The following is a 26,750-nucleotide window of genomic DNA, read 5'->3' on the forward strand; positions in this document are numbered from 1 at the left end:
CTAACGTGACAATGCCTATCGATGAATATGCCTTGAGTCTTTACGTCTACCAAGTCGGGCGAAATGCTCAAGACAACTTCTTTTTTTTGGTTTGGAGCTCAAGGTTTTGTGGAATACAGATCCGAAGAAGCATCAGTAGGTGAGAGTATGCCTTTGCATATCATGGCCAAAGTTGCCCTTGAAACCCCTGATGCAAGTGGCAGTGACGTTCTGTAATCTGGGTGAATTTTGGTACTGCTTCTCTCCAAATGCGACTTTTTGGGGGAGAAGCCTTTCCCAAGGCTGGTGTTGTGGACATGTGTATAGGGGTCAAATTGTTGCTGCCTCCAGAAATGCTAAGCCCAACCGAAGTTGCGATTTCACGGGAAGAAAACCGGTGTTCATCTGCTTTCCTTGTTGACAACATCCACAATCAGCGATCTTGACTCGTCGCCAGACAGTCAGAGTCATGCATTTGCGTAGGCTTCGAGCTGGATGTCTGGAATTGCAAGATGCCGTGCATCGTGCGTGCCTATCGCTCTTCATCATAGTTGTCACTCTTGTCATGTACCGGCACTTCTGGCAAGGTAAGGTGCACTGCCAATGCGTTACACTTCGCCTTCACCCTGCTTACGTCCTCTACCCTAAAACTAATATGCTGTGTAGATGGCTATGACACCAACAAATGTGACGCACTACTGACTCATGGCCGATGGCTCGACGCCCTTGATCCATATCACTCAGTCACGGGATATCAAAATTGGCAGCCTGCAGGTTGCATGATGCATGAGTACAACGCCAGGGACGTGACTACATGTCTAAACTCTCGAAGGGTCGTGTTCATTGGCGACTCTGTCACAAGGCAGATATTTTGGGCTTTCGCCAGTAAGCTCAACGTCCGAGAATCAGGAGACAAGCACTCGAGTATCTCTGTGGATGCACACGGCCTCAAGATCGAATTCGTCTGGGATCCGTACCTTAACACATCAAGTCTCTACCGAGAAATTGCAGCGGCATCGCGGTCTGGATCCAGGGATTCCCAGGTTGATACAGCAGCAATTCTCCTAATGGGGGGAGGGTTGTGGAATGCGCGATATCTTGACGAAGCTTCCTACCAGCGCTTCAAGAGTTCCATTGGTGAAATAACGCGTGTTCTGCAGAATGTAAGAAGACCCAGAATGCCATTGGGCAAGTCTGGTCAAAGCTCTGAAGGCGTGGATGACCTCGCTGTTATTGCCCCAATTCAGGTACCACATTATGATGCGCTGTCCCCAGAGCGGGCCAGGACCATCACGCCCGCTAGAGTCAAGCCCATATTCCAACATTTGCAGCATTTATCGGTCCGACAAAATATTACAGTCGCATGGAGTTTTGCCCACATGACTTGGCACGAACCTTCGGCGTACAATGAAGATGGCTTGCATATCAACGGAGCTGTTGCTGGTGAAATGGCTGACGTACTGCTTAACGCGAGATGCAATGCTGTACTACGCCAATCCAATGCCAAAGGATATCCAATGGACAAGACTTGTTGCAACAGATATCAGAGGCCGAACTGGACCCAGTCCGTAATTCTGATCCTTTCTTTGGGCGTGCTGCCCGCATTCATCCTTATCACGTTCAAAGGTGAGAACCTCATGTCAATCGGATGTGCTGCCAGCTGATCGATCGCAGACGCCAAAAGGTTCAATTCCCTTCCTTCTCGCAAAGTCACACGGGCTATCACGGTCCTAGCATTAGCTATCTGCTATTGCTACTATGCCGATCGCACACAGCTGTTCAATAAGGCTCAGAAACAGTACTCATTCACAGAATTCATGTGGCTTTGCATTGCCACCCTCGTACTGGGAGCTCTCTCTATACGTCGATCCGCGCCTGCACCACTGCACAAGAATTCTGGCTGCTCAATTCAGAAAGTACAAGATCAGCCGTTTCTCTCAAGATATCAGACAGATGAGTGGAAAGGGTGGATGCAATTCATCATCTTGATTTACCACTACACAGGAGCATCGAGAACATTATGGATCTACGAAACCGTCAGGCTTCTAGTCGCTTCGTACATCTTCATGACAGGTTTCGGGCACACTGTCTTCTTCTACAAAAGATCCAATTACTCTTTTCGGCGCTCTGCTGCAGTCCTCATCCGACTCAACATGCTGAGCTGCCTTCTTCCGTACGTGATGAAGACAGACTATCTTTTCTATTATTTCGCCCCACTGATCAGCTTCTGGTATCTGGTAATCTATCTTACCATGGCAGTGGGCCACTCAAGGAACCGTTCTCGTGCGTTTCTGATAGCCAAGATAACGATCTCTGCGATTTTGACAACAGCTTTGATCAGAGTTCCCGGTATATTCGAAACTCTCTTTCGAGGCCTGGAGAAAATTTTCAACATACACTGGAATGTCACGGAATGGCGCTTTCGACTTCAACTCGACAGCTTCATCGTATATACGGGCATGCTTTGCGGCATATGTTTTGTGAATCTAATGGATGCCGTGAACGTAGAAACGCCGGAAGACAGCGCCCTTGACCGCCTCGTTCGCCAAAGCTCCTGGCTTTTTCGCTTTGTATGGCTAGCCATGGCTGCCGTTACACCACCTATTGTCTACCTTTTCGCTCGTCGTGCTTCTGACAAGTACGCATACAATGCGTGGGTGCCGTACATCTCCACAGCACCTATCCTCGCATATGTCATTTTCCGCAACATCAGCCGTTACACACGCAATTTCCATTCCTCGACATTCGCGTGGATGGGTCGGCACTCCCTCGAGACTTTCACCCTGCAATTCCACATTTGGCTGGCGGCAGACACCAAGGGGCTCTTGGCCCTGGGAGTTTTCGAAGGGATCGTAGGAGGTGGAAGGGGCGGGAGGAGGGTAGATTTGGCGGTCCTAACGACTATCTTCCTCTGGGTATGCTGGCACGTCGCGGCTGCCACCCAAACTCTGACCAATTGGATCATTGATCCAAGTGATGGAATGCAACATGTAGAGCTAGAAGATGGTGTCACTGGCGTGGAAGAGGGATTGCCAATAATGAAGAGTAAAGAGGATGCGCGAGGTGTCTTTCAGACTGGCCGCGCTGCAGATGGTGTTGGGATTGGGGTGATAAGGTCAGCACGCAAAATCAAGAGGCATGTCGCTGAAAGCCTAGGGGTAAGGATTGGGATCATTCTGGGAGTCATGTGGCTGCTCAATATGGTGGGTACAGAAATCATGAGGCCCCCGTCCTGATATCTGGCAGATTTCTGATACACAGTGAGCAGACTTGTTACTGAACATTTGCTACGAGAGCCTTGGTTGCTTGTAGCTTAGCGAACTACATCCGCGCGACTTACAGAGGGTGTTTAGCCAGAACCAATTCCTAAAGTTTCGGATTTGATACCCCTTTCCTGTCCCCAAAGTCATTGTCTTTAGCTCCATGCTCGCTATCTACCAGTGCATCAGGGTCATCGAACATTTCATCACCGTGGAAATGCCTGCTGAACAATCAGTTCTCCATTTCAAAACGTCTGAGCATCTTTGAATCCCCTACACCCCATCAGGTCAATGATATCGAGAATCTATGGGAGAACTTACCATCCTTTCTCTTCTCCGCCTTCCAAATGTTCACAATTACTATTCACCGCACAACCCCATCCCCCAGCCACGCCTTCAGCTCTCCAATTCGTCTTTGGCACCTCCATCCCCGCTTCCCATTTCTCCAATTTCTCATAGCCCCCATCCAGGGGTATATTCTTGCGTACAAACTTCGAGATACCGCATCTTCAAAATTTCGGAGTCAGTATTTCTTCTTTGAGATGCAAAGGTTGTCACAAGACAAGGCTGGGTGAGTATGATATAATTGAAAATCGTCTCGGAAACTTTTCACGGAAACTAGTCTGGGACAAATTGGGGCAGGCATTAGGAGGTTGTCGCTCCGAAATGTAAACGTACGTGTAGGTCTTGAAGTCTTCCACGCATACATCATCGGGCATATGGCCCGTCAAAGTACGGCCAATGGCTATCATGGAGGCCGCGTGAGTGCAGATAAGAATGGATGTCTCGTTTTCATGCCCTTCTGAGGAAGCAGCGTCTTCGATATCTGCATTGGAGATGATGTAGGTCAGAGCATACGCGCAGCGATCATGGAGGATAGGTATGCTTTCGCCGGATGAAGCGGGTATTATGCTGGGTTTGTACTCGGAATTGTATGATTGGAAGAAGGTTCGTAGGAGTGACGGGGAGGCGGGCGAGGGGTGGGTGAATCGCGCTAGGCCGTACCATTCACTGCCAATCCGAAGTCAGCCAATGCGCATTCGGTGAAGAATAGGAGACAGAGAGTCCTACCCTATGCCATTATCACCCCTCACCTCCAGCCCGCTCTTCTCAACAAACGGTTGTAACGTTTGCATACACCTATAGAATGGGCTACTGTATACACGGGTAATTGGAGGATCTCTGATGGCTGAGAGAGCAGTCGCTAGCTGTTCGGCTTGACGTGCGCCATAAGCAGCCAGGGGTGGGTCCGAGGGGATCTAAGCACTCCCAATTCAGCGTCTCTTGTCCCAAACATGGCCCGACCAAGGGAATAAAACAGGTCCTGGGCGTATGTACATTGGTGGGACTTGGAACGGTGTTATAATATTTCCCGGTTTTAGGGTCTACTGTCCAATTACCACGGAACTATATTGACGGCATTAGCATCGTGTAGAGGGTACAGCGGAAGGGACTTTACTCCATGTCTGGTCACATAGATGGTAGTGACTACCATGGTTCTCGATCCATCCTCTTTATTTTGTATATGCTCGGGCGTATTAATGTCAGGATATACTCATACGGTATACGAGTACTCTAGCGTAAAGCTCCTCCCCCTCCTCGGCTATGCGGAGTTTTCCAAAGTCGCCTATTCTTTCCTCGTGCCCGCGTTGCGCGCGGCTGACTTTGGAAATGCCACCCTGGCCGAAAGCGCTTTCCCGTCCATTGAGTATCGACTTCAATGCTATGCTCGCATGAGCACCACCTGTCCTTTCTGAATATTGAATTCTTCGCCTTTTGTCATTGAGCTTTGGAAAGATTCGGGGCTGCTCTGCGATTTCATTCTGCTTCCTTTCCTTGGTCCTGCGTCTCTCTTCTTATTCTCGCAACATGCCTCCTCGTGGTCGACGGCGACTCTCAAACCTTGCAATGTTTCTCTCACTACTCTTCCTCTTCACCTCTACAGCTTCTGCAGCTTCGGCTGTTCTGGGCATAGATATAGGGACCGAATACATCAAAGCCGCCCTAGTCAAGCCGGGGATCCCCCTTGAGATTGTTCTGACGAAGGATTCGAAAAGAAAGGAGACCGCAGCTGTTGCTTTCAAGCCCCTGAGAACCAGGGTATCTACGGCCGAACCTGACGCGTTCCCAGAACGGATATACGGCGGTGATGCCGTGGCTCTTTCCGCTAGATTTCCCAGCGACGTCTTTCCAAATCTTAAGCCACTCCTGGGCTTGAAAACCAGCGACGACCTTATCTCGGAATATGGCGGGACCTTTCCAGGATTGGAAATTGTCGAGTGGGCCGAGACAGGTACTGTGGGATTCAAGAGCGACTCGTTTGTCAAGGAGGAGGAACCTTGGCTAGTCGAGGAACTCCTAGCGATGGAGCTGAAGAACATCAAGGGCAACGCTGAGACCATGGCCGGTAAAGGGTCAGCAATACAGGATGTTGTGATCACTGTTCCCTCGTTTTATACAGTGGAAGAGCGAAAGGCAGTCATCTTGGCAGCAGATCTTGCAGGTTTACGGGTACTGTCGTTAATCAGCGATGGTCTTTCTGTTGGCCTGAATTACGCGACCTCAAGAACCTTCCCAACGGTCAACGAAGGTGGCAAGCCCGAAATACACTTGGTATATGATATGGGTGCGGGTTCTACAACTGCCACCGTCCTCAGATTCCAAGGAAGGACTGTGAAGGACGTTGGCAAATACAATAAAACGATACAAGAAGTCCAGGTACTCGGCACAAGCTGGGACAAGACTTTGGGTGGAGATGCGCTCAACCGCGTCATCTTGGAGGATATGATCAACAAAATTACATCTACGGCCCATATGAAGAATTTGGAGGTACTGCCGAAGCACGTGAGAGCCCATGGCCGGACAATGGCGAAACTGTGGAAAGAAGCGGAGAGGGTCCGACAAGTATTGAGTGCAAACACTGAGATATCCACAAGTCTTGAGTCGTTGTATGATGAAGACTTTAACTTCAAGTATAAGCTGTCTCGCGCCGATTTCGACCAACTTGCTTCTGCATATCCAGAGCGAGTTCAGAAGCCTATTACAGAAGCTCTGGGAATTGCAAAATTATCCCTTGCCGACTTAGAATCCGTCATCCTGCACGGAGGCGCTGTTCGGACACCCTTCGTCCAGAAGCAATTGGAAGCGGTCATTGAAGATTCTAACAAGATTAGAACAAACGTGAACGCAGATGAGGCTGCAGTTTTTGGAGCAGCATTCAAGGCTGCGGCCATCAGTCCTAGCTTCCGAGTGAAAGAGATCAGAGCTTCAGACAGCGCAGTGTACCCTATTTCCGCCTCTTGGTCGATAGATGGAAAGGAAAAGCAGCAAAAGCTTTTCGTACCGACGTCGCAAGTTGGCTCTGAGAAACAAGTCTCAGTCAAGGCCACGGCAGACTTCTCCTTTACTCTGTCTCAGCAGGCCTCATCTGACTCTTCTGATCTTCAAATTTCAGTTATCAAGACCGGGAATTTGACAGACTCTGTCAAACAACTGACCAATAAGTTTAGTTGTTCACTGAGTGACGTCAGCACCAAGTTCGCGATCCGATTGAGTCCTGTTGATGGACTCCCCGAAGTCATCAGTGGATCCGTCAGCTGCGAGGTTACAGAGACAGAGACCAAGAAAGGAGGAGTGGTCGATGGCATGAAGGACTTTCTGGGTTTCGGGTCAAGGAAGGGGGACCAGGAGCCGCTTAAAGAAGACGATAATGCCGAATCCTCAACATCAACGTTAGAGCCCGAGACGTCTACCGCTTTGTCGCCTACAAAGACTGACACGGCTGGCTTTGTAGTGGACGAAAGTGTTAAAGAAGAAAAGCCCAGAGAGTTGAAGAAGAAGACGCAGACAATCGCCGTTGGTTTCTCAACCGAGTCAATTGAATCACAAGGAGTCCAGCCCGACAGTCAGAAGCGTATGAAAGCTCGGCTGTTTGCCTTCGATAAATCAGACCGCTCTCGCGTGTTGCGCGAGGAAACCCTGAACAATCTTGAGGGGTACACCTACAAGATCAGAGATATTCTAGAGGACGAGGGTTTCGTTGCTGCGTCGACGGAAGAGCAGAGGGATGGAATTGAAGAAAAATCAAATGATGCGAGCATATGGCTGTATGGTGATGGCGCGGACGCTAACCGAGAATCGCTAAAAGCAAGGTTGGACGACCTCCGTGGGCTTGTTGCTCCCATTCAAAAACGGAAAGACGAGGCAAACAAACGCCCATCAGAAATCCAGAGACTGAAGGATGCACTGGCGCAAGCAAATACCATGGTCACTGTGGTCAAGCAGCAAAGAGAAGCCCAGGTCCTGGCGGAATCTAAGGCCGCTTCAAACGCGGATGAGGCAAAATCGCAGACCACTACGGCGCCCAGCACGTCTACTGATGACTTCGCGGACCTAGACGACGAGACTGCCACGGCCTCATCCTCCATCCTGTCGGCAGCTCCTCATCTTCCTGCGTCGATGTACAGCGAAGAGGACATTAATGCTATTCTCCAGACAGAGGATAATGTCAAGAGGTGGCTTGATGAGAAGCTGGCCGAGCAGGAAAAGCTCTCGCCAACAGATGACCCTGTCTTACTGTCGTCAGAGCTATCTGCAAAGTCGAAAGAACTCAACGACGTGGTAATGAGTCTTTTGACCAAACAAATGAAAACCCCGCCAAAGCCGAAGAAATCGAAGTCCAAGTCAAAGACTACGAAGACCAGCTCTACGAAGGCGACCGATACAGACACTAGCGCTGTGGAGTCTGGAGCAGCTGCCAAGGAGACGACAGGACCGGCGGGTGAACTGGATGATGAAATGGAAGGCTTGCATCAGGCGACGCCGGAGGAGATCGAAGAGGCTATGGCAGAACAGAAGTCTAACGCAGAGAGGAAGACGAAAAAGAAAGAGAAGGCCAAAGCCAGTGGGAAGGGTAAGGGGAAAGGGAAGTCAAAGGGCAATGATAGGGGGAAGGTGGAAGAGCATGGAGAACTGTAATATAGTAGATGTCTTGCAGAATTCGAGTGTCACTTGTAGCAATAGATTACCTTTAGATCAGCGACCTACAACTTGATGAATCTTACTGCTCGAGAGAAGGGATGCTTCGCCCGCTTTGTAGGGCTTCGCATCTTTGGTGAATAGCCATGAGGCAAAGGTGACAGACGACGTAAGGCGCAAGGGATATGAAAAGAGAGGTCTTTCATGCCCCGACTATCAAGCTTGCTAATCTATGTTCCTCCGTGCACGTCTCCATTTGCATGCATCGGCTGCAGCGAGCTCTAGCGATGCCTCCTTTAAGGCAACATCGCGAGCACCGGCCGCCGTCACAATGTTGCCCTGTGTCCTCCGCCTGCGCACATGACCATCTAGATTCGAAGGTCTAAGGTTCTGTTGGACCATTCCAGCACCTGGTCCCCTGCCCCGCCGAGCTGCGAGTCGAGGTGCTTTCATTTGCTGCAAGTCGTACCTCTTTGCCCTTCGCCTCTGGTCGGAAGTCTCGATTGCAAAGTTGCTTATCACGAACCGCAGTGGGAAAATTCTGCCCGTCCCTTTCGAAAATGTGCATACTTCGCCCGTCGCTTGACTGCTCGTAACATCACTTTTGAAACGTGCACCTCTTTCTTAAGCAGCTATCACTCAAGATAATCCAATCTCACAAAGTAATCCATCATTTTTGAACACAAACCGTCGTCCTCCTCCTCATTACCATCTCCACCAAAGATCCTCTTCCGCTCTTCCATCAGTCTCTCGCACTCATCTTTATGCTTTCTTTCCCTGGCTTGCCATGCAAGATATCTATTATGCCAGTGTTTTGCGGAAAGATCGTTTCGCCGAGGATGTCTTACAGCTGGGGCCTTGGGATCCGACGGATCGGCAGAAGAGGGCAGCTCGAAACCGTCGTACTGGCAAGAAGCAGAGGCCTTGTGCTCGCCCCTCGTGCGACGACGATTGTGACGGCTCATTATGTTTCGGAGCGAAGAAGAGAAAGTATGTTCGACGTGCGAGTAAGAAGTAGAATATGGGCTTGATGAAGGATACAGCGAAATTAAGGAAAGTGGAAGTTTGAGCACGTATACACATAAATTTTGTAGTGGTCAAAGGCAGTCGTCATGAGTCTTAAACGAAATCACTGGTTGAGTCATGATGAGATGTGATGGCTGCGACATGGCCTGGCAAAAACTGAGTGGCGAACTCAAACCATGGTGTGACTCATACGAAAACCGTCCACATCCAAACAGCACTGGAAAAAATCATGGACCTCGTTCTATGCACATCTTGTTCCAATTCATCGTTGTCTTCGCGAGTCGTCGTCTTTGGAAGAGGGACTTCGAAGAGTCATAAATAATGCGCACGGCGGAATCTCGTACAACAGGTAATCGTCCAAGCGTCTTTCCATTCGTCTCGTAGATTATCTCACAAAACTTCGTTTACGCCGTACCTCATAGTTCTTCGTCGTCATCTTCATCATCAGCGCGTCTATTTACCGAACCATGGATTACGAAACTCTTCTCTGCTTCCACGCCATGCATCATTTCGAAGCTCTCTTCGCTCGTCTGCGGACTTAGACTCTTTCCGGCTATGTGACCAATCCAATCGACTCCACCGGCCTTTGCAGGCTTGGTGCTAGTGATCCTCTCTTCCAGCGGCAAACTCGAACCTCCTTCTTGCGGAATTAAAAGTCGCCGATGCCAGTCACCAACAAACATGCCATCAGGGTCTACTTCATTTCTTACCCGTATCCAATCATCCATTTCAGGATACATTCTATACACGTCCTCCCTCGTAACGTGAGCGAAATTCTTAGCCCAGTGTGGTCGGCCGCCCATCTCCTTCATAAGCCACTCGAAAGCCTCGTAGTAGCGAGCTCGGCAGGGAGGATCGCAATTATATGGCCTGTAAAGCGTCGCATTCAAGTAAAGCGTTGGTCCATCAGGCATAGTATTATCCAGGTATGGACGCGGTACAGTAGTCGAAGTATCAGAAACCCGCACCTCAATCGGAGCGTGGATGTAAACTCCTTTCGAACTGAAAGGTATATCAGACGCTGCCTCATTCCCGTTGAGCCACGATGACAGACGTGTGATTGCTTCAGGACCCTTTCGAAGAGGAATCGCCCACTCATTGACAAATTGTGAGTAAAGACAATTCATGAGGAGGCCGGTCCGCCCTTCTTCGACAGCAGCACTGCCAGCCCCATGTTTGAATCCGTACTGGACATTGATCACAAACCTTTCGAGCAGGGGCAGCAAGCTGGGAGTCCACTGTGCGCAGTAGAGCAATAAGTGGTACGTATGAAATCCAATCTTTCCGGTCCACCAATTCGCCACTGGTGGATGGTGAGGTTTGTCCGTCTTGTCCGCCCTCCATCTGATACATTGTTTCATGTATGGCATCCACCAAACGCGGGTAAATTCTTTCTTTGTCCACAGATCTTTCTCCCAATCCGAGATTATCTCGTCTAATGGGTGAAGACTTTGAGCCCATTCGATGTTGAAGGCAGGAACGGCCTCAAAGGTGACCTCGGTGATAACGCCCAGTGCACCCAGACTCACGGAAGCAGCGCGAAAAAGCTCCGCGTTCTGTTCTGCTGAGCAAGACACTGTCCGGCCATTTGCAAGCATTATCTTTAGCGCTAGAACAGACTGTGATAGGATACCATGCCTTGTCGAGCTTCCGTGTGTCGCTGTTCCAATTGCACCGGCTATTGATTGGTGGTCAATACTACCCAGGTTCGGCATTGCCAAACCATGCTCTTTCAGCTTTATGCCCAGATCATGTAGCCGTATACCTGCCTGCATGACGACTACATTTGTATCCCTGTTGATGTCCAGTATGTCTTGAAAGCAGTCTAGATTGACCAGCCATGAGGAAGTACAGGTTAGATCCGACGGGGAATGTGCGCAGCCTGCGACGGTTATTCGACGTCGGCATCTTCGGGCAAGTGTAATGATTTTTTGCAGTTCTTCTGATGTCTGAGGCTGGATGTAGAGCTCCGGATGTGAATGAAAAGTCCTTGCCCAAGTGTGATGGTGGTGAGTGCTGATGGCTCGAAATGGAACGGTGGGATACAGTCTCGACACTTCTCGTTGAAGGTCCATAACAGGAAGACCTGCTTCAAAGTCCAGTGGGCATGTATGAGGAAGCACAAGAACGAACAATATCACCGCAAGAATGACTCTCTATCGAAGTTGCATAGGCTCGACAATTTATACATGCTCGTGGGAATGCAACAAGTGAGACGGGGGATGATTGCACGATCACCAAATCAACAGGTCATAAGGAGTGTTTTGACGTATCAGACAGATGCCCTAGAACTAGGCGAAATCCGGACCTCCCGACAGGAATCCCTGAGTCCATTATCTATCTTACGTGCACAAAGGCACAGGGCATGTTACCAGTGTTGACAAACACACATTACACTCAGACTCGTGGAAAATTTGATCTAAGAAGTATTATGAAGATGACATCCCTCTGTAGCTGTGCTGTGCTGCTTTGTGGCCAGAGTCAATCTCCGTCTGCTAATAAATACTTCAAGGCAATTCAAATCATCATCACCACCCACTAATTTTCAAATGAGGAAGTTCTTTTCCAAAATGGCAGGAAGCCTCTACGAACCCTCTCACCACGTTGGTCTTCCTCCTGCTTATTCCCAGTTTTCCAAAATCTCACTTTCCCACGATTTTGCTAACCCTCAACCTTCTCCTGCTGTCAGCTCTCCGCAATCTCTGCCTCAGGAGTCTGCTCTCCCTTGTATGCTCCCTTTCCGACTGATTCTTGCCGCCCTTTTACCCGACACCTGAGCTGTGAGCCGTCAGACGTGTTGCGGAAGCGAAAAGTCAATAAAAATTGCTGCACGAACCCTCTCTCCCTCGCCAGGCCTGTCTTGTAATTCGATGCCCGTCTTCAGACAGAAGTGTTTAATCCGAGATGATATAGTCAGACACTTACTGGGCAGGAGAGCACCCTTTTCACGGCGCTGGTGCTCCTGTGAGGGTAAAGGAGTAGAGGGTCTTGTGGCAGTGTGTGGTCAGTGGACTAAAGCAGCACGTAGGTTATGGAGTCGTCATTGAGGCATTGGAAGCATGAATCAAAGAGCCGGCGTAAAATGCTCCATGCCTCCTGACTGCTAAGAAGCGAAAGAAGTACTGAGAAGCAAGCAAGCAGGCAATCGAACACCCATGATGTATGTAAAATTTGCATCTGACCCTGCTCAATTTGCCTCAGCAAAAGCCGTAACCATTCTTAAACTTTGGATGTCGTCTCCTCGTCTGTTCGCTCTTCCTTTTGGCGAACACTACGTCCTGGTGACCCGTGAGAGGCAAGTAAGATATCTTTATGGATAAATAGCCTTCGCACACCAGCAAGACTGCAAAAACCAACACGTCTTATCATTCGTCGATCTGTCCGTAAATACAAAAACTTCAGCTTGACTCCTGAGCGCCAAAGGCAAGCTGGAGCCCAGCACTGGTTGAGTGAAGTTTTGTGCCCTACGAAGACTCTGGTGAGGGTATTGTATACTATATTTCCAAGCGTCAAGAACAGGGGCAACGGAAAAATCCTTCTTGAGCGGCCAGCGAGTTAGGATCGCCGCACGGCATCCATGCTAAACGGGCATCCATTTCCATGGTGACATTCCGCTCCATCTCGAATGATGTCCAGCATCTCTTTACCTTTTGGCGTCAATGTCAGATTCTCATACCCGTGTTTGGTTATCAGTATATCGTCTTCTATTCTGACTCCTCCAACATGCATGTACCGTTCCAGTACCTCTTCGTCGATGAACTTCGAAACTTCTGGGTTGGGTAGGTATACTGTTTCCAGGGCGTAACGAGAGAAAGCTGCAGTTCCAGATCAGCTTCTCGCTGTTACTCGGCCATCTTCAAACATACAGATTCCTGGCTCTACTGTGATGACCGTTCCTGGTTGCCAGGGTGCTGCATCTGACGTGCATGGAGCCATAAACTCATTCGTGAGCCTCAATGGGCTCTTCTCACTGAATTCAATCATTGATTGTTCCTCGCCTCCGCAGAAACTCAAGATCGGTTTTGCGCTGACATCGTGAACATCAAGGCCCATGTGGTGGCCTAATCCATGTGGGAAGAAAGCCTTGCTCACAGCAGACCTCAATAATTTCTCGATATTGCCTTTTCTTAGTATCCCTAGCCGCATGAGACCTTCTATCGCTATCCTATCAGCAAGGTAAAATGCATCCAGGTATCGAACTCCAGGCCCCAGCATCGCAATGCATCTTTCTTGCATCTCCTCCACAATAGCATAGGTCTCAGCGACCTCCTTGCTCGGCCATCCATTGCCGCAAGCGGGAATGTGCGACTGGGCAAAGACCTCGGGATCAGCATTGTCTGTTCAAGAGAGAAAATCAAGCCTGGAATACGTCTTGAAGCTGACATATCAACTTGACAAAAACAAAGAGGCAAAACCTAGACTCGGATCCTACGTACGTTATATCACTCGAATAAAATTTCCATTCACATCCTGCATCGAGACATAACAGACCCTTGCCTTTGAGACTTCCATTATTGTCCGTATAGTGCAGGATGGAAGCATTTGCTCCTGAGGCAACGATGGGCGGATATGCTTGCCAATCTGCACCATGAGCTATACAAACGTCCAGGTCAAGAGCTGGTTATAATTTCGAAGTCAGTATTGCGTATTCGAGGGGTTGCATTGAGCCTCGGAACGTGTCTACAGAGTGAAAACCCCCAAGACATGTCTCGGGACTCAAGACTTGGTCCAGAGGAAAGATGGACTCCGAAAACATGTACCATGAACTTCTGCCTCAGATTCCATGGACGTAATATGGTGCACGACCGTACGATGAGCTAGTGAAGACACTTTGATTGCTCTACGTATGAGATCAATCTCGTCGTCACCTTTGATCACACGAGAAGCATCGAGAGCAAGCAGTAATGAATGCGTGTCATAGTTTGGCTTCAAGAAGTCTGGGAGGAGCCCTTTCATATTCTGGCTTTCACGAAGCACATAGACTTTCTTCTGGTGATGTGCGACAAGCCAATGCTCGATATCAGTAGGCATAGAAGTGGTGAATTTTGAAGGCATCGAAGTCATATCTGGTTCGGACGCCATTAAGCGCCGGGAGAAACGAGGGAAACACTTGACCAACCTGTCTTCGGCTTCCTCTAAAGTGGAACCTCTGCCAAACCAGATGACACCTTGAGCGGTTATTGGGGCGATATATAAGGTCGAAAGACCTTGCTCGATATCATATGTCATGTAGCAATCAGGTTCATTGACCCCACTCAAATAATGGAAATACCTTGTTCTTGGCAACAAAACATTCTGGCAGTAAAGGCAAAATTCATGAACGTCCTCCCTCACCGTCTTTGTCGAAAGGGATAAGTCATGTCGCTCTCTTCGATGTAAAGCTTACGTTGGGCTGAAGATACATGGCTGAATGAGTGCCCTGTTTCGAATCGCTCTGAAAATGGAATATCTACCTTGGAGGTATATTAGAGTATCGCAGATTCGGAGTCAGCCTTGCTCCATCAGAACACGGATCTGAGATAATGAAATAACTCGTTGGGGTAGTAGTGAAGACGAAAGACAATTCCTACTTTCAGGAAGGAATAGAGATCAGACGAAATAAGAATAAAATAACCCGTACGCCTCTGAGACTTGCAAGTGATGAACGGCATTCTGAGCATGAAGTTTGGCTTCGTCCACGTCAATATCTCCCTGCTGTCAGCTCGACCGTGGACGACTTGCCTGGATATTTTGCTATCCCTCCACCCGAAACATTGATTTCGAAGCCCCTCTGCGCCATTCTTTCATCAAAGTATGGCTTACGATGTTTGCTATCGAACGGACTCGTGAGATTATTCAGAAGCTTTGAGGTCGAGGCGGTACTAGTACTGTGTTTTGAGGGAAATCATGTAACATGATTGGCCCAGGATAATGAGCGAACGTGTTCTTCAGAGCTCTGTAATCGTACTACTCCATAATTCGAGTCCAATCTAGCCGCGGTGCCGCCGTCGCCTCTACGGTCGACCACAGACGCAAAATCCCCACCTCCGCAGCACACGACTTTCAGCACATCCACCGCATACCTCATAAACATCAAAAGCATTTTTCTAACAAGCAAAAGCACCTCTTGCCGCACTCTTCCTCATGGTCCAATAGCATGGGCTAGGAATGATGGAAGAAGATATTGCACTCTCCCCTACCACTGTTTCAACGTCATCCTTCCACACTACTCCGTCACCTACAGACCATACGTCTTCGTGGCGGGAATCGTCTCATGACACCACCAAAATCCTGACTAATGTCAATAGCAACGATGGCTCGACAGGCAAGGGCATCCTCATTGGCATGCTCTCCGCTTTCGGCTCAGCCGCCTTCGTCGTCCTCGTCTTCGCCATCTTTTACTTCTTTAGATACACCAGTCGAGGACGCATCTTCTTAGATCGCATAGGAAGACCGGGCGAGTATGACGATGAGCAGGCGCTGGCAAGAGAGGAGGCCGATGCTTTAGAGGACATGGATGATCTGCAACGAGTGGAGTATCTCAGAGCAAAAGGTACGCTGTGGACCTTCTTGCCATATGAGTCTCCATCATCCCTTCCTGATGCCCTTGATATAGCATTCATCCAAGCCAATCCGCCCGAGACTTTGCCTACGGACATTTCACTTTCACAGTACCTTGCAATCCAGGAGAAGGGCGTGTCCGCATGGGAATTTGAGCCCGAGCTCGAGATTGCGAACTGCTTTGTCGAGGGCCGAACGGAGATCGAGTTTTTTGATTCTGAATGTAGTGTCCAAAGCAATCTGCCCATACCGAAACAGAACGAGGTTTACTATTGGGAAGCCAAAGTGTATGATAAGCCCGATTCTTCTTTGATCAGTATCGGTGTATCGACAAAACCATATCCCCTCTTCAGACTACCGGGTATGTCTGTCTGGGTCTAGTTGATCCAAAACATTGCACTAATTCTATTCAGGCTGGCACAAATCCTCAATAGCCTACACCTCGACCGGCCAACGGCGCTACAACCAACCATTTACGCCAACCAGTTATGGTCCTGAGTACGTACAAGGCGATGTCATAGGTGTCGGCTATCGACCACGAACCGGAAGCGTCTTTTTCACACGGAACGGCAAGAAGCTAGACGATGTAGCTCATGGCTTGAAGACACAGAATTTTTTCCCAACAGTGGGCGCAAATGGTCCCTGCACCGTGCATGTCAATTTTGGTCAAAGCGGGTTCGTTTTTATTGAAGCGAATGTCAAGAAATGGGGCCTGGCTCCAATGACCGGTAGTCTTGCGCCGCCGCCACCGTACGGCAGCGAGCAAGGCAGTATACTGCTGGAAGCTGGAAGAGACGGCACGAGACAGAGCCAGCCAACTTACGGGCATGCAAGATCGCGGAGCGGGAATATAAGAACTGCTCCGCCAATGAGTCCCGGTCCACAACGGTCACCAACGGAGATTTCCCTCGCGCAATTGGCCCATATACCGTCGAACGAGGATGTGGGTGAGGGCACTAGTAGGAGTGCGGAACGAGCAGACGGAGTGTTGGACCAGCAAGTAACTGCCCATGATCCGCAAGATTTCTCGGCGCCGCCACCCGAGTACACAAGTCCGGAGGAGTCTCATGAGAACAGCCGAAGAAGCAGCGAAGGCAGCGATGACGATGGTGAGGAAAGACCTCTCATGCGGCCTGACTCACCAAGGCCACCTATACCTAGCTATGATGCGGCCGTGGCAGATGATCCCCGGTCGAGACATGAATACGATACCCAGCATAGTGCATAACGATGATTTTACGCGATCCCCTCCATTTACTTTGTGAATATAAGAAATATGCCTTCGTTGAAGCAGCATTGGGAGGATATTTTTGGCATGGAATCATTAGGCGGGCGTTGTGGGTTGTGGTCGTCAACAGCAAATGGAGAGCAGCGCGAAGGATGGGATACTTTTGAAATGGCATGGGAAAGCCCATTCTTCAGCCATGCGCACAGAGTCTAAATGTACGATACTACTATATTATGAATGACTTGCCATCGAACATCCATCGAACCTTGAATCCGCTCAGTATGGATGATTGCAGAAACTAGGAAATGGATTTAAGATGATGATCTAGCTAAGGAGGGAATCTAGTCTAGTAAATATCTTACAGTGTTGCCCTGGGAATGTGGCTTAGAATAGATACGCAATATAATCACGGATGAAGTGTATGGAACGATTGTATAAACATAATAGAGAAAGAAGCGTATGGAAGTGTGTAGTTTTATCTATCTAGCAATGATGGGTAATAGACGTGAGACATGGTACTACTCCCAAGTTTTCTTCAATTGTCTATGCACGACCTAGCTGGTGATTGTAGAAACGTATGGCAGATATGTTATAATTCCTCGAACGCTCGTTAGTAAGGCTCCAATTTCATAGGTATGCCTTTCTATACAAGTAGCCCCGATGCCCAGAGATGGGCTGGATATTCCAAGTCAAAAAGCTACGAATGGACATGGGAATGTATCAAAGCCAAATCGAAGCACCTGCCTTGGAGATGGAAAAGTTGCATCCCAGCTGCTCTGCTTTCTCTGCTTGCTCTAGCTGTACCAGAATCGTCTCACCCGGCTCCGGACCATCTTTCAAGGTTTCCTTTACGTGTATGATAATCACCTGGAGGCCTTCGAGAGGCCTATAGCCCCAAGGCCCGCTCATGTTGCCAGAGCCTTGTGCAGTCTCATGTATTGAATGTGGGACGTTGACTTTGGGCTCTTTGGCTGCACGAGCGGCCTCATGAGGTACTGAGTCTTCAGATACAAGCGAAACAGGGGTAGCAGGACTGACGGTCTGTCTTCTCGTCTTTCGCCCGCTTTGACTTGTGGTGCGACCCGTCCGACTACGTGTCTCAAGGCCCTCACGCATGTGTGCTCCGTTGCTAAAGCGCTTTCGTTTACGCTGCGATGGCTCTTGCTCTCTAGGCTTCAAAGCCTTGACCTTTTCCGCAAGGTCTCTCAGCTCGGCGATGAGGTGACGAGGGGCAAGGTGACCGAACAGAGTCTCGTCGGATTGAGAATCCTCATAGGAGCATTCGATTAAAACTCCGGTAAGAACGCCGGCGTTGATCTTTGAAGCAGCATCACTCCACACTTGACTGTTCCTTGGCGATAGAGACAGCGAGTCAGGCTCCACATCGCCAAAAATTAGAACTTCGTAGCCGGTATGATCGTCTCGTAGAAAAAAAGCGGAACTGTCGATTGGGCGCATCATATCCGGAGGGTGACCGTGACTCTGGCTATGTTGCAGATTAGTTGGCGTCGCGGCGTGCTGTGAAGGTCTTCGGGACATGGCTTCGTTGAAAGCCTCGTGCGTACTACCGCTGCCACTACCATGACTGCGGTGCTTGCGCATGCATTGGCCGTGACTCACACTCCAGCATTTCGCCGCTAATCCGTCGCACACCTCTATGTAGCCCCTGCTTTCCCCATCACCAAACTGTATATTACCCCCTTCAACTAGGCGCATATAGCTCACAAATCCAACTCCGCCATCTTCGTCCGACATATTAGGCCAAATGACATCATTGAATATGTGGGTTTTGATTGCATCAATTGTCGAGGGTAGAGCTGCTATGCGCTTAGGGCGAGACGTGTGCTGAAACGACGCCGTATTGATTGCAAAGCCTGATATGTGGTCGAGATGAGGATGTGTAATGAGATAGGTAGAGATCAGGTTCCGCATGAAGTAGGCTGCGTTGCCTTTAACCGACTCGAAGGGGACTTCCAAGTCGGCAAACGGACCAGTAGTGAGTAATCGCGGTGATGGATTGATGGCACCTGTATGCTGCAATGGCGTGGCTTGTCCATGTCCGTTGTGCTCAGCAAGGGAGTTTGACCGTCGCGTGATACTCACACCGGCGTGAAGAGAACTGGCTCTTCTGACTGCGCGGTTGCTGGCGATCGAGACGGATGACTCGAAGGAGGAAGCAACTGGGATGGATTCTGGCAGACTTTCCTGGAAGATTCTAATAATCGCGGCAAGATGAGTGCCAGCATCAACCGCGAGAACGGAACCTTTGGCCCAATTTGTGGCAGTGGACCTGACCAAGATACCAGTTACGTTGTCTTCGTTCGGGCCACCTCCAGCACCCTAGACAGAGAATTTGTCAGCACCTATGAAACGGAACGCAGACAAGAAGCAAACATATTGGATGAAGGATAACTAAGCCATATGTAGGGGTACTAATGGGAGATTGCAGGAAGAGTACCGAGACATTTGTCAGTTTGGAGAATTGATAGTTGAATGCTTGTACATTCTTACCAAGACTATGATTTGAAATGCTGGTGGCTTAGATTCTCCATCAGCCCCAGCATTTGCCGAGTCAACACCATTCACTCGCATCGACCCTTTACTAAACCGCTTTGGAGCCTCGTATCTGACCCAACAAGCAGATTGCCCTTCCTTCGTAACAACGTCCACCAACCGGCGAACCGAGCTTCGAAAGACCAACGTCGAGATTGTCAGAGGTAGCAAACAGCTTCCTGGCGGTCGTCGGCTTGTCCGAGTGCCGTCATGCAAGTTTCCGGTAAGTTGATGGGGGAAGTGTGGGACTCTGCGCGGCCCGGTCTCTCAGTATCTGTCGGCTTTCCCTTTCGCACTACCCGGTGCCGGATGACACACATGCGAGCACGGTGGCCAAGCAGTTGTACGAGGTCAATTCGTAGGTGGCATAGGATTCGATGGCTATGCTATTGTAAGCACAAACGGTCGTCGAGGACTGAGAATAGTGGGAGAAATAAATACCAAGGGAGGTAGGACGGGAAGAGGCCCAGAGGGCGCTAGTGAAGCTGCAGAGAAGCCGCCGAGGGGACGGTACGACGGTACGAGTAGTGCTTTTCACATGGAGGGCTGTTGGAGGGCTGTTAGTCTCCCACTCTCACCTCACACTTGTGTTCATATGTACACACCACGAACACACTTATCCATTCTCTACTTTGCCCCATCCTTGTGTCTTCAAACGTAACATTAATGTACAAAGCCCTAGCCTAAGCCCAAACCATCTTCTTCAGAGAATGGCCCCACTGTTCCAACAATCCGGTATTCTTCCTTGCTTCCTGCAAAGATACGATGTCTTTGTCCTCGACGAAGCCCGACACGTTACTGCCAAGTGCCGCCCTCTGCACCTCATCACATACAATATTCACGATTTCTTTCTCACTCATCCTGCTTTTATCCTGGCCCTCGACACTAGCCAAACTTGAGCGCGCAGGGAGAGCCTTGAATGCCAAGATCTTCATGCTAGATACCTCCTCTTTATCAATGCCTTGACCGGAAACACCCTCAACATCGGCGTCTCTGGCACCGTCCAACTCTACAGCGCTGCTTAATGACCTGGTATTTACTCGCGCAATGTCCTCCTTGCCCGGTCTGTACTTTATCACCAGGCCAACGTTCCTAGATTCGTCGACCTGTGCCGCCGTTAATGTCGATGTTATGTATGTTCCGCGAATTATTCCCGTAATGCTTCGAAGATCGATCCTTTCGAAAGAGGATACCTTCTCGATGTTAAAGTCAAAGCTGACCCGGTATAAAGCTATGTCTGTGACGAGGAGTACGGTTTCTTGAAAAGGGAACGTCTTCACTGTGTTTTGCTCGCGTGGGCTCAACAAGGTCCAGCCCCCAACAATGTCTTCGCTTTGGTCTGCTATAACAATCTTGGAACTTGTTTCAATCGCATTTGCCCTCACTTTCTGCATCGAAAATCCAGGGTCCCTACTCATCATGTCTGTCTCGAATTCCTCAAAGACCTGTGCATTCACGTTACCAAGTAAGTAGTCTATTGCAGCCTGCGAAAAGTAATCTGATATAATGTTGTTGAAATATCTTGAAAGTGTGAGTCCAAGATCATTGATCGCGCCACGGTAGTTACGCTGTCTGGTACGAGTATAATCTCCCTTGAGGGCTGCTGAGCTCGCATATTGGCGGGAAATCGAATCACCGTTGTCAGCCCATAAGGTATTGAACCACTGAGTGGTCGCATCTGTGCGAAGGTCGACTAGAACACCCTCTTCCTGCAGCTGCTTTTCCAAAGCTCTTTGACCGCAGGCGCTCTGAACGACGTTCGTCCTATCAAGGCAGTCCATGCAGTTCGTACGAAGTATACCAGATTGTCTTTGACGGACAATGCCTCCAACATCGACAGTCTCCCCAAATGCATCGAGTCTCTCGCCAAGGGAGTCCATGAGAAGACTGACATTTTCAAATTTCATGCCGCGGCACATGCGGTGGAAATCGAACCATTCGAAGCCTAGTTGCCGCCCAGCAACGCCGTTCTCTGCATTGATCTCTCGGGTATATTCCTCGTATTTACGACCGATTTCTGCTTCACCGCCATGCTTGTCCACCAGAAGCACGATCTGTGCATCTTCATATCTACCAATAATGCTGGAGAAGTGCCGCCTGAATGCTTTGTGGTTTGTCTCCGATGAATGCTGCAAGACTGGTACAGGCTTGAAAGAATAGGGGGACTGTGAAAAGAACAAAGGGATGGAGCCACGAATCTGTGTGAACGAGTAAACCTTTTCGGAGGGCTCCCACGATACCTTGGATAGTATTTGCTCCGTTTCCACACTGTTCGCTGTGTCGCCGTCATCATCAACACCTCTACGGAGATATCGAAGGCCAGGACGTTTTGTACTGCGACGTGAGATGAGCGTTATCAAGAAGTTTGAATCTTGTCGAACAGACTCTTCTTTCCTTTGGGCTTCAATGAAACTATTGGTGTCTTCTTCTGTGGGGACTATAGCTTCTGAAAGCTTGTCGGGCTGCCTGTTAACGGTAAAAGCCCGCTGACCAACGAAGCCTTGCATCAAAGGCAATACAAACATACTAGAATTTCTAGAGTCAGCAGGATTTCTAGTAGTTCTAATTTGACTTTTTAAGCAATCCCAGGTGATGAACAGGAAGTGATGCGAGTTTTTGATCTATGATATACTTTGCGGCTCAATTCTGGTACTAACTCGGATGAAGCACACGAAAGCCTGCTTACTGATGTCCGCCATCGATGAACGGTAGTGCTAGATGTTGGTTCCAAAAGTACTAGAACAGGTCATTTGTCTGAGAACGTTTCTTATACAGATAAAGTTGAATCATTGACTGACCTCTGGATCAACAGACTTGTGTAATGGTATCTCGGAGCCTTTACTATCATTCGTTCCCAGTCTCCGGGTGATATCTAGCTCATAAGAAAAGAAGAAGCTTCGAGATCCTAATAGCATTCGCGTCGTTCGTAGAAGCTTGGGGAGCAGGGTATTGGTCACATTTGTGGGTAGGCTACCCAACATATCACTCTCGCCTGCCTGATTCGGTACTTCGAGATCGGATGTCCGGTCAGAGCTCTTCGCACCGTCAAGCGTTGTCGCTGACGACGGGTTTTTGTATTGCGGGAGGTGCAAACCTGTCCCCTGACTGCTCGATATTACCGGCTTCTCAACGCCGTCAACAGACATCCCTTGTGCCCTTCGCTTCTCAGTGGTCCAGCCTTTCCTTGAAAACCATCTCTCTGCGAAACGCCCATATTGACCTTTTTTCCCAATTACGTCTTCGGCAACGCTGCTGGCGTTCCGTGCCGGACCGAATGGTCGTATTGCCGAAGGGTCCTCTTTGATTGACGAACCTGCGCATGCTGGCGATACTTGGTCATCGTGTTCAGGTTGGCCAGCCTCGACGTGAGCTTCATTGTCATCCGAAATGTCGCTATCTGGGGATGGGGCTCCATGTTGGCCGGACTTCTTCAGGCTTTCCTTTGCCTGGTTGATGGCTCTTTTTGCCTCAAATTGCGAAGATAGAGGTATCAAAGCGACATCTGTAATAACGTAGATGGGGGAACCTCGTACTTGCGCTACTTGTTCGCGACTTAAAATGGTAACTAGGTAAGAGAGCGGAGCAACCGTGAGCAGTCCTACAAGCGCAACAACGTTAGTGAAGCTCTCTCTTACTCGCATTTGAATTGACTACCAACAATGCCATGGAATTCGGTGGACGACGAAGGGTCTGCGAGTGCAGAGTATGGGAGAGTTCGTGCTTGGTGTAAAGAGAGTTCGTGCGTGGTATATTTGATCTGCAGGCTTCGCTGGTTACGTGAACCCGGTGGGTGTAGTATCAAGCCTTCGACCGCAGCAACAACCACCAGTTTTCTTGCGAGACCAGGCATAGCTACTTCGTGGTTGTAGCAGTGCGGTATGATAATCTGCGAATAGGTTGGTCGGAGGAGTTGCTATTGCTCTGGAAGCCTGTCAACGAACCTCGGACCCCTCGGATGTCATGCCTATGTACGGATGTAGACCGAGGTTTCCCCATCTGGTCTTTCAGCCCTACACAATCTAAGCGAGCTAGCGTACCCTTGGAGGAGACTATGTACATGTAGTCAGATACGAGTATGTACCTTGGGCGTTGCAAGATTCATTGTTCGACCCAGGAATATTTACACAGATACTCTGATGCGCCAACATACCACCTTGGGTATCCATGCCAGACATATACAAACATACACACGCTCCAAAAATTGGCTCTGGTGCAAGATCAAGACGCCAACCAATGCATAGCCATTGTTCCCGCTCGTCAAATTCTGACGAATGTCGGACCCATGCTGGCTTTCAGGGGCATGATGGAGGAACAATCTTTCATGTAAACCAAAACTATGGAAGATGCCTGTTTTATCGATCATCTCCTTTAAGTCGATGGGTACCGTTGTATCGTCCATTCATGCTGTTCACACTTGAACGGCTCAGTCCTTGGTCTTCATCGCTGTCCTCCGCGAGTTCCTCTAGGCCGAGTCCGACGTTGTTCTCTTCGAATGAGTGCATCAATACTCCTCTTTCCCCTCTCGAGCCAAAGCCGGCACTACCAGTGCTAGCTCGACTAGCATCTATGCTTCGACGTAACTGCATGCTTCTCCGAGTCTGCAGGCCTGTTATCCCGTCCGTGGGAACTCCACCCGAGATATGGCCATTAAGAAGTTTTTGACCGTCGGGATCGCCACGTGATAGGTTTAACAGGTAGACTCCCGTGAATATCACCAAGAATCCGCTCAAAAGAGATAGAGTATTCACCGCATCAGTTGTATTGAAACCCCGGAAGAGGATGAAAGACGCAACCAATGTGAAAGTCGTAAAGGTAACATAGTATAGCGGATTGACTCTTTGAACCCATTAGCGAATTTCGCTCGAATACTCTGGTCAGAACGTACATAGAAGTTGAGAACTGACTAAGAGCTTTGTTAAAGTAGTTCATCTGGGTCAATATGCAACATACAGTGACGATGGCAAAAGCGTAAGTCGATGGGTGGGTAAGTTGGTTGTTCCCGTTCAAAGTCAACTTCAAGGCGATACCGAAAGCCTTGACTGACATGACGGATACAGATCCAACCGTGGAACAGATTGAGATAAATATCAGGGGGTTTTTCTTTCCATGCTTTGGAGCGACCTTATAGATCATAACGCTGGAGAAGATGGCAACCGCAGCACAGTAGAGAAGAAAACCTGCAATAACGAGGACCGTTAGCCCCTTGAAACGCACGCAGGAAAAGAAGGCCGTACCTGGATGTATGGCATACTGCAATATCTCATCCACAGTTTGAATCTCCTTATCCGGGGGTGCATGCAGCACTATTATGACAGACCCAATGAGACATAAGGCACATCCAAGTTTCCCCAGCGTACCCAAATCTTCTTTGAGAAAGTATGACCCCAGTACGGCACCGATCAAAACACTGAGCGCTCCCAACGGCGTTACCAGTATGGCCGGCGCAAAAGCATATGCTGCGAAATTGGCCACTTCACCGAGTACCATGGTCACGATGCCGCCCCACCACGTAGGACTTTTCAAATATGCAAAGCCTTCACCTTCAAATCCATGCCGCTCGCTTGCCTCCAGTAACCCTTTTTTAGTTATGACAAAGCTTGTCCCAATGGCCATCGTCGACAGTATGGCCAAAGCCAAGCCGACATATTTGTCCTCCACCATCTTGGCCTGGCAAGGAATTGGCCTACTCCAACGGCTCGAATTGAGTCGTTGCCAGCTTTTCTTGATCGCTTTTAATGGCCACGCAGCGCCAGCGCGGCAGATCGTCTGATGTCCTCGATCAAGCCTCCCGTCGACACTGTATAGGACTCATATAATAATGAACTCGAGAGTTTGGCGGGTTTTTCAATTTGATGGTGCCTAGAGTCGAGGTACGGTACCTGAGAGCTTGGCAAGGAGGTTCGCAACAAGGAGGGTAACAGCGACCGGGAGGTCTTTCGTTGATTCGGCTGATTGGCTAAAATGAATGCAGGTGTACCATATCTCGAAATATGAATGAGGGCAGATGAACTGTGTCTCAGGACGGATCAATGAACAATGGGGAGCAAAGGGTGTTCATTACTGGAAACAAAAGGACTCTTTACCCAGAGTACAGTCCTACTCGTACTTTTCTCTACTTTATTTTAGGTGTCCACAATGCGGAAACTAAATCTTGACCTGCCCGGCCCGTTAATTAGCGGTATCAAAGATTCTAGGTATTTTAACTCTGGGAATCGGACGAGCGCCGAGTAAATACCAGAGGTGCAGCACAGCGACAACTTGCAATTGCTGAATGACTCTACGTATATCGTCTGTCCATATCCTTCACAGCTAGTCTCGTTGCAACTTATCAAGGGAACAATGTCGCTCAAGCACTAAAAGAGTCAAAGGCTAAGGAAGGTAGGGAAGAAGAGCTGTTGCGTCCCTGGGCATTTACTAAACTTGCTGCTGAAGAGAACAGGTCATTGCCCAAACACTCCTGGGGAAGAGAATCTCAGTCCGAGAAAACCTGTGCTGGACTGATACCTGTCACATATTGACACTCTTACTGCAGCATTGCCAATCTGCCACTTTACCCCCTGACAATGTGCCAATAAGTAAACGAGTCATTTGAGGTGAAGTGGCCTGGATTGTTGAAGTTCTGCAGTCAAAGCTTTCATAGAATTCTCCTTGGTGCCACAGGCCACCTAAATCTAGCCAAGAAACGCATTGGCGGCATCGCCTTACTAACAACGAATTCAGCCACCTTATGCGCAGACTCCAACCATGCATTATCGCCACAGTAAGGAGACGCCGACGCCGAGGAACTCGATGGAATCTCCAGGAGAGCAGGGGAAAAGAAATGTCAGCTAGCCTTGCAATTCGCAGGCACTCGAATGCCTTGCAATCCATGCGAAATATCCGGGGGTATCGCGTGTAAAAGGGAAAGGGGGGAAGACATAGTGAACAGAGAAGCGGTGAAATGGCGGGTCTGTGAATGCCATGAACTTACCGCACCGACCTACCTTTCCTCTTGAGGAACAAAGAGGCCATAAGAAACCTAGTAGGTGTAGGCAGGTTGAGCAAGCAAGAGTGTGGTTTGTGGTCATGCACCTCCTCGACGACCAAAAGACCAGATGGCGGTACCGAAGCGCTAGGAAGGCTGTGGTTAATTTGCTGATTGTGTTGTCGATGTGAGGACGATGGGTGGAAAAGGTCTTAATGGACCA

At 49.2% G+C, this 26,750-nt stretch overlaps 8 protein-coding genes across 8 annotated transcripts; 3 read left to right on the forward strand and 5 right to left on the reverse strand.

Annotated features, from left to right (window-relative positions):
* Window positions 1-544: 544 nt before the first annotated feature.
* On the forward strand, window positions 545-3,215 carry HO133_006492 (uncharacterized protein; the record flags this gene model as incomplete). The annotated part of the gene is made up of 3 exons (XM_037297390.1): window positions 545-566; window positions 646-1,605; window positions 1,654-3,215. The coding sequence occupies 3 exons, from the start codon at window positions 545-547 to the stop codon at window positions 3,213-3,215; spliced, it is 2,544 nt and encodes an 847-aa protein (XP_037147515.1).
* A 269-nt stretch (window positions 3,216-3,484) lies between these two features.
* HO133_006493 (uncharacterized protein) lies at window positions 3,485-4,734 on the reverse strand (the record flags this gene model as incomplete). The annotated part of the gene is made up of 6 exons (XM_037297391.1): window positions 3,485-3,512; window positions 3,561-3,746; window positions 3,918-4,250; window positions 4,311-4,498; window positions 4,578-4,646; window positions 4,699-4,734. The coding sequence occupies 6 exons, from the start codon at window positions 4,732-4,734 to the stop codon at window positions 3,485-3,487; spliced, it is 840 nt and encodes a 279-aa protein (XP_037147516.1).
* Window positions 4,735-5,108: 374 nt separating this feature from the next.
* HO133_006494 (uncharacterized protein) lies at window positions 5,109-8,216 on the forward strand (the record flags this gene model as incomplete). The annotated part of the gene is made up of 1 exon (XM_037297392.1): window positions 5,109-8,216. The coding sequence occupies one exon, from the start codon at window positions 5,109-5,111 to the stop codon at window positions 8,214-8,216; it is 3,108 nt and encodes a 1,035-aa protein (XP_037147517.1).
* Window positions 8,217-9,658: 1,442 nt separating this feature from the next.
* HO133_006495 (uncharacterized protein) lies at window positions 9,659-11,317 on the reverse strand (the record flags this gene model as incomplete). Its single annotated transcript, XM_037297393.1, has 1 exon — window positions 9,659-11,317. The coding sequence occupies one exon, from the start codon at window positions 11,315-11,317 to the stop codon at window positions 9,659-9,661; it is 1,659 nt and encodes a 552-aa protein (XP_037147518.1).
* Window positions 11,318-12,946: 1,629 nt separating this feature from the next.
* On the reverse strand, window positions 12,947-14,471 carry HO133_006496 (uncharacterized protein; the record flags this gene model as incomplete). The annotated part of the gene is made up of 4 exons (XM_037297394.1): window positions 12,947-13,081; window positions 13,125-13,579; window positions 13,734-13,835; window positions 14,003-14,471. 4 exons carry the CDS (start codon window positions 14,469-14,471, stop codon window positions 12,947-12,949), a joined length of 1,161 nt encoding a protein of 386 aa, XP_037147519.1.
* A 918-nt stretch (window positions 14,472-15,389) lies between these two features.
* On the forward strand, window positions 15,390-17,010 carry HO133_006497 (uncharacterized protein; the record flags this gene model as incomplete). Its single annotated transcript, XM_037297395.1, has 4 exons — window positions 15,390-15,472; window positions 15,530-15,774; window positions 15,838-16,143; window positions 16,196-17,010. The coding sequence occupies 4 exons, from the start codon at window positions 15,390-15,392 to the stop codon at window positions 17,008-17,010; spliced, it is 1,449 nt and encodes a 482-aa protein (XP_037147520.1).
* Window positions 17,011-17,730: 720 nt separating this feature from the next.
* On the reverse strand, window positions 17,731-19,602 carry HO133_006498 (uncharacterized protein; the record flags this gene model as incomplete). Its single annotated transcript, XM_037297396.1, has 2 exons — window positions 17,731-19,350; window positions 19,522-19,602. 2 exons carry the CDS (start codon window positions 19,600-19,602, stop codon window positions 17,731-17,733), a joined length of 1,701 nt encoding a protein of 566 aa, XP_037147521.1.
* Window positions 19,603-20,246: 644 nt separating this feature from the next.
* HO133_006499 (uncharacterized protein) lies at window positions 20,247-25,224 on the reverse strand (the record flags this gene model as incomplete). The annotated part of the gene is made up of 10 exons (XM_037297397.1): window positions 20,247-22,063; window positions 22,250-22,277; window positions 22,362-23,115; window positions 23,199-23,449; window positions 23,505-23,527; window positions 23,601-23,612; window positions 23,948-24,399; window positions 24,449-24,740; window positions 24,798-24,866; window positions 24,921-25,224. 10 exons carry the CDS (start codon window positions 25,222-25,224, stop codon window positions 20,247-20,249), a joined length of 4,002 nt encoding a protein of 1,333 aa, XP_037147522.1.
* Window positions 25,225-26,750: the final 1,526 nt, after the last annotated feature.

Source organism: Letharia lupina (genome assembly GCF_014066315.1).
Source record: "Letharia lupina isolate WasteWater1 chromosome Unknown contig_24, whole genome shotgun sequence".
Taxonomy (NCBI): Eukaryota; Fungi; Ascomycota; class Lecanoromycetes; order Lecanorales; family Parmeliaceae; genus Letharia; species Letharia lupina.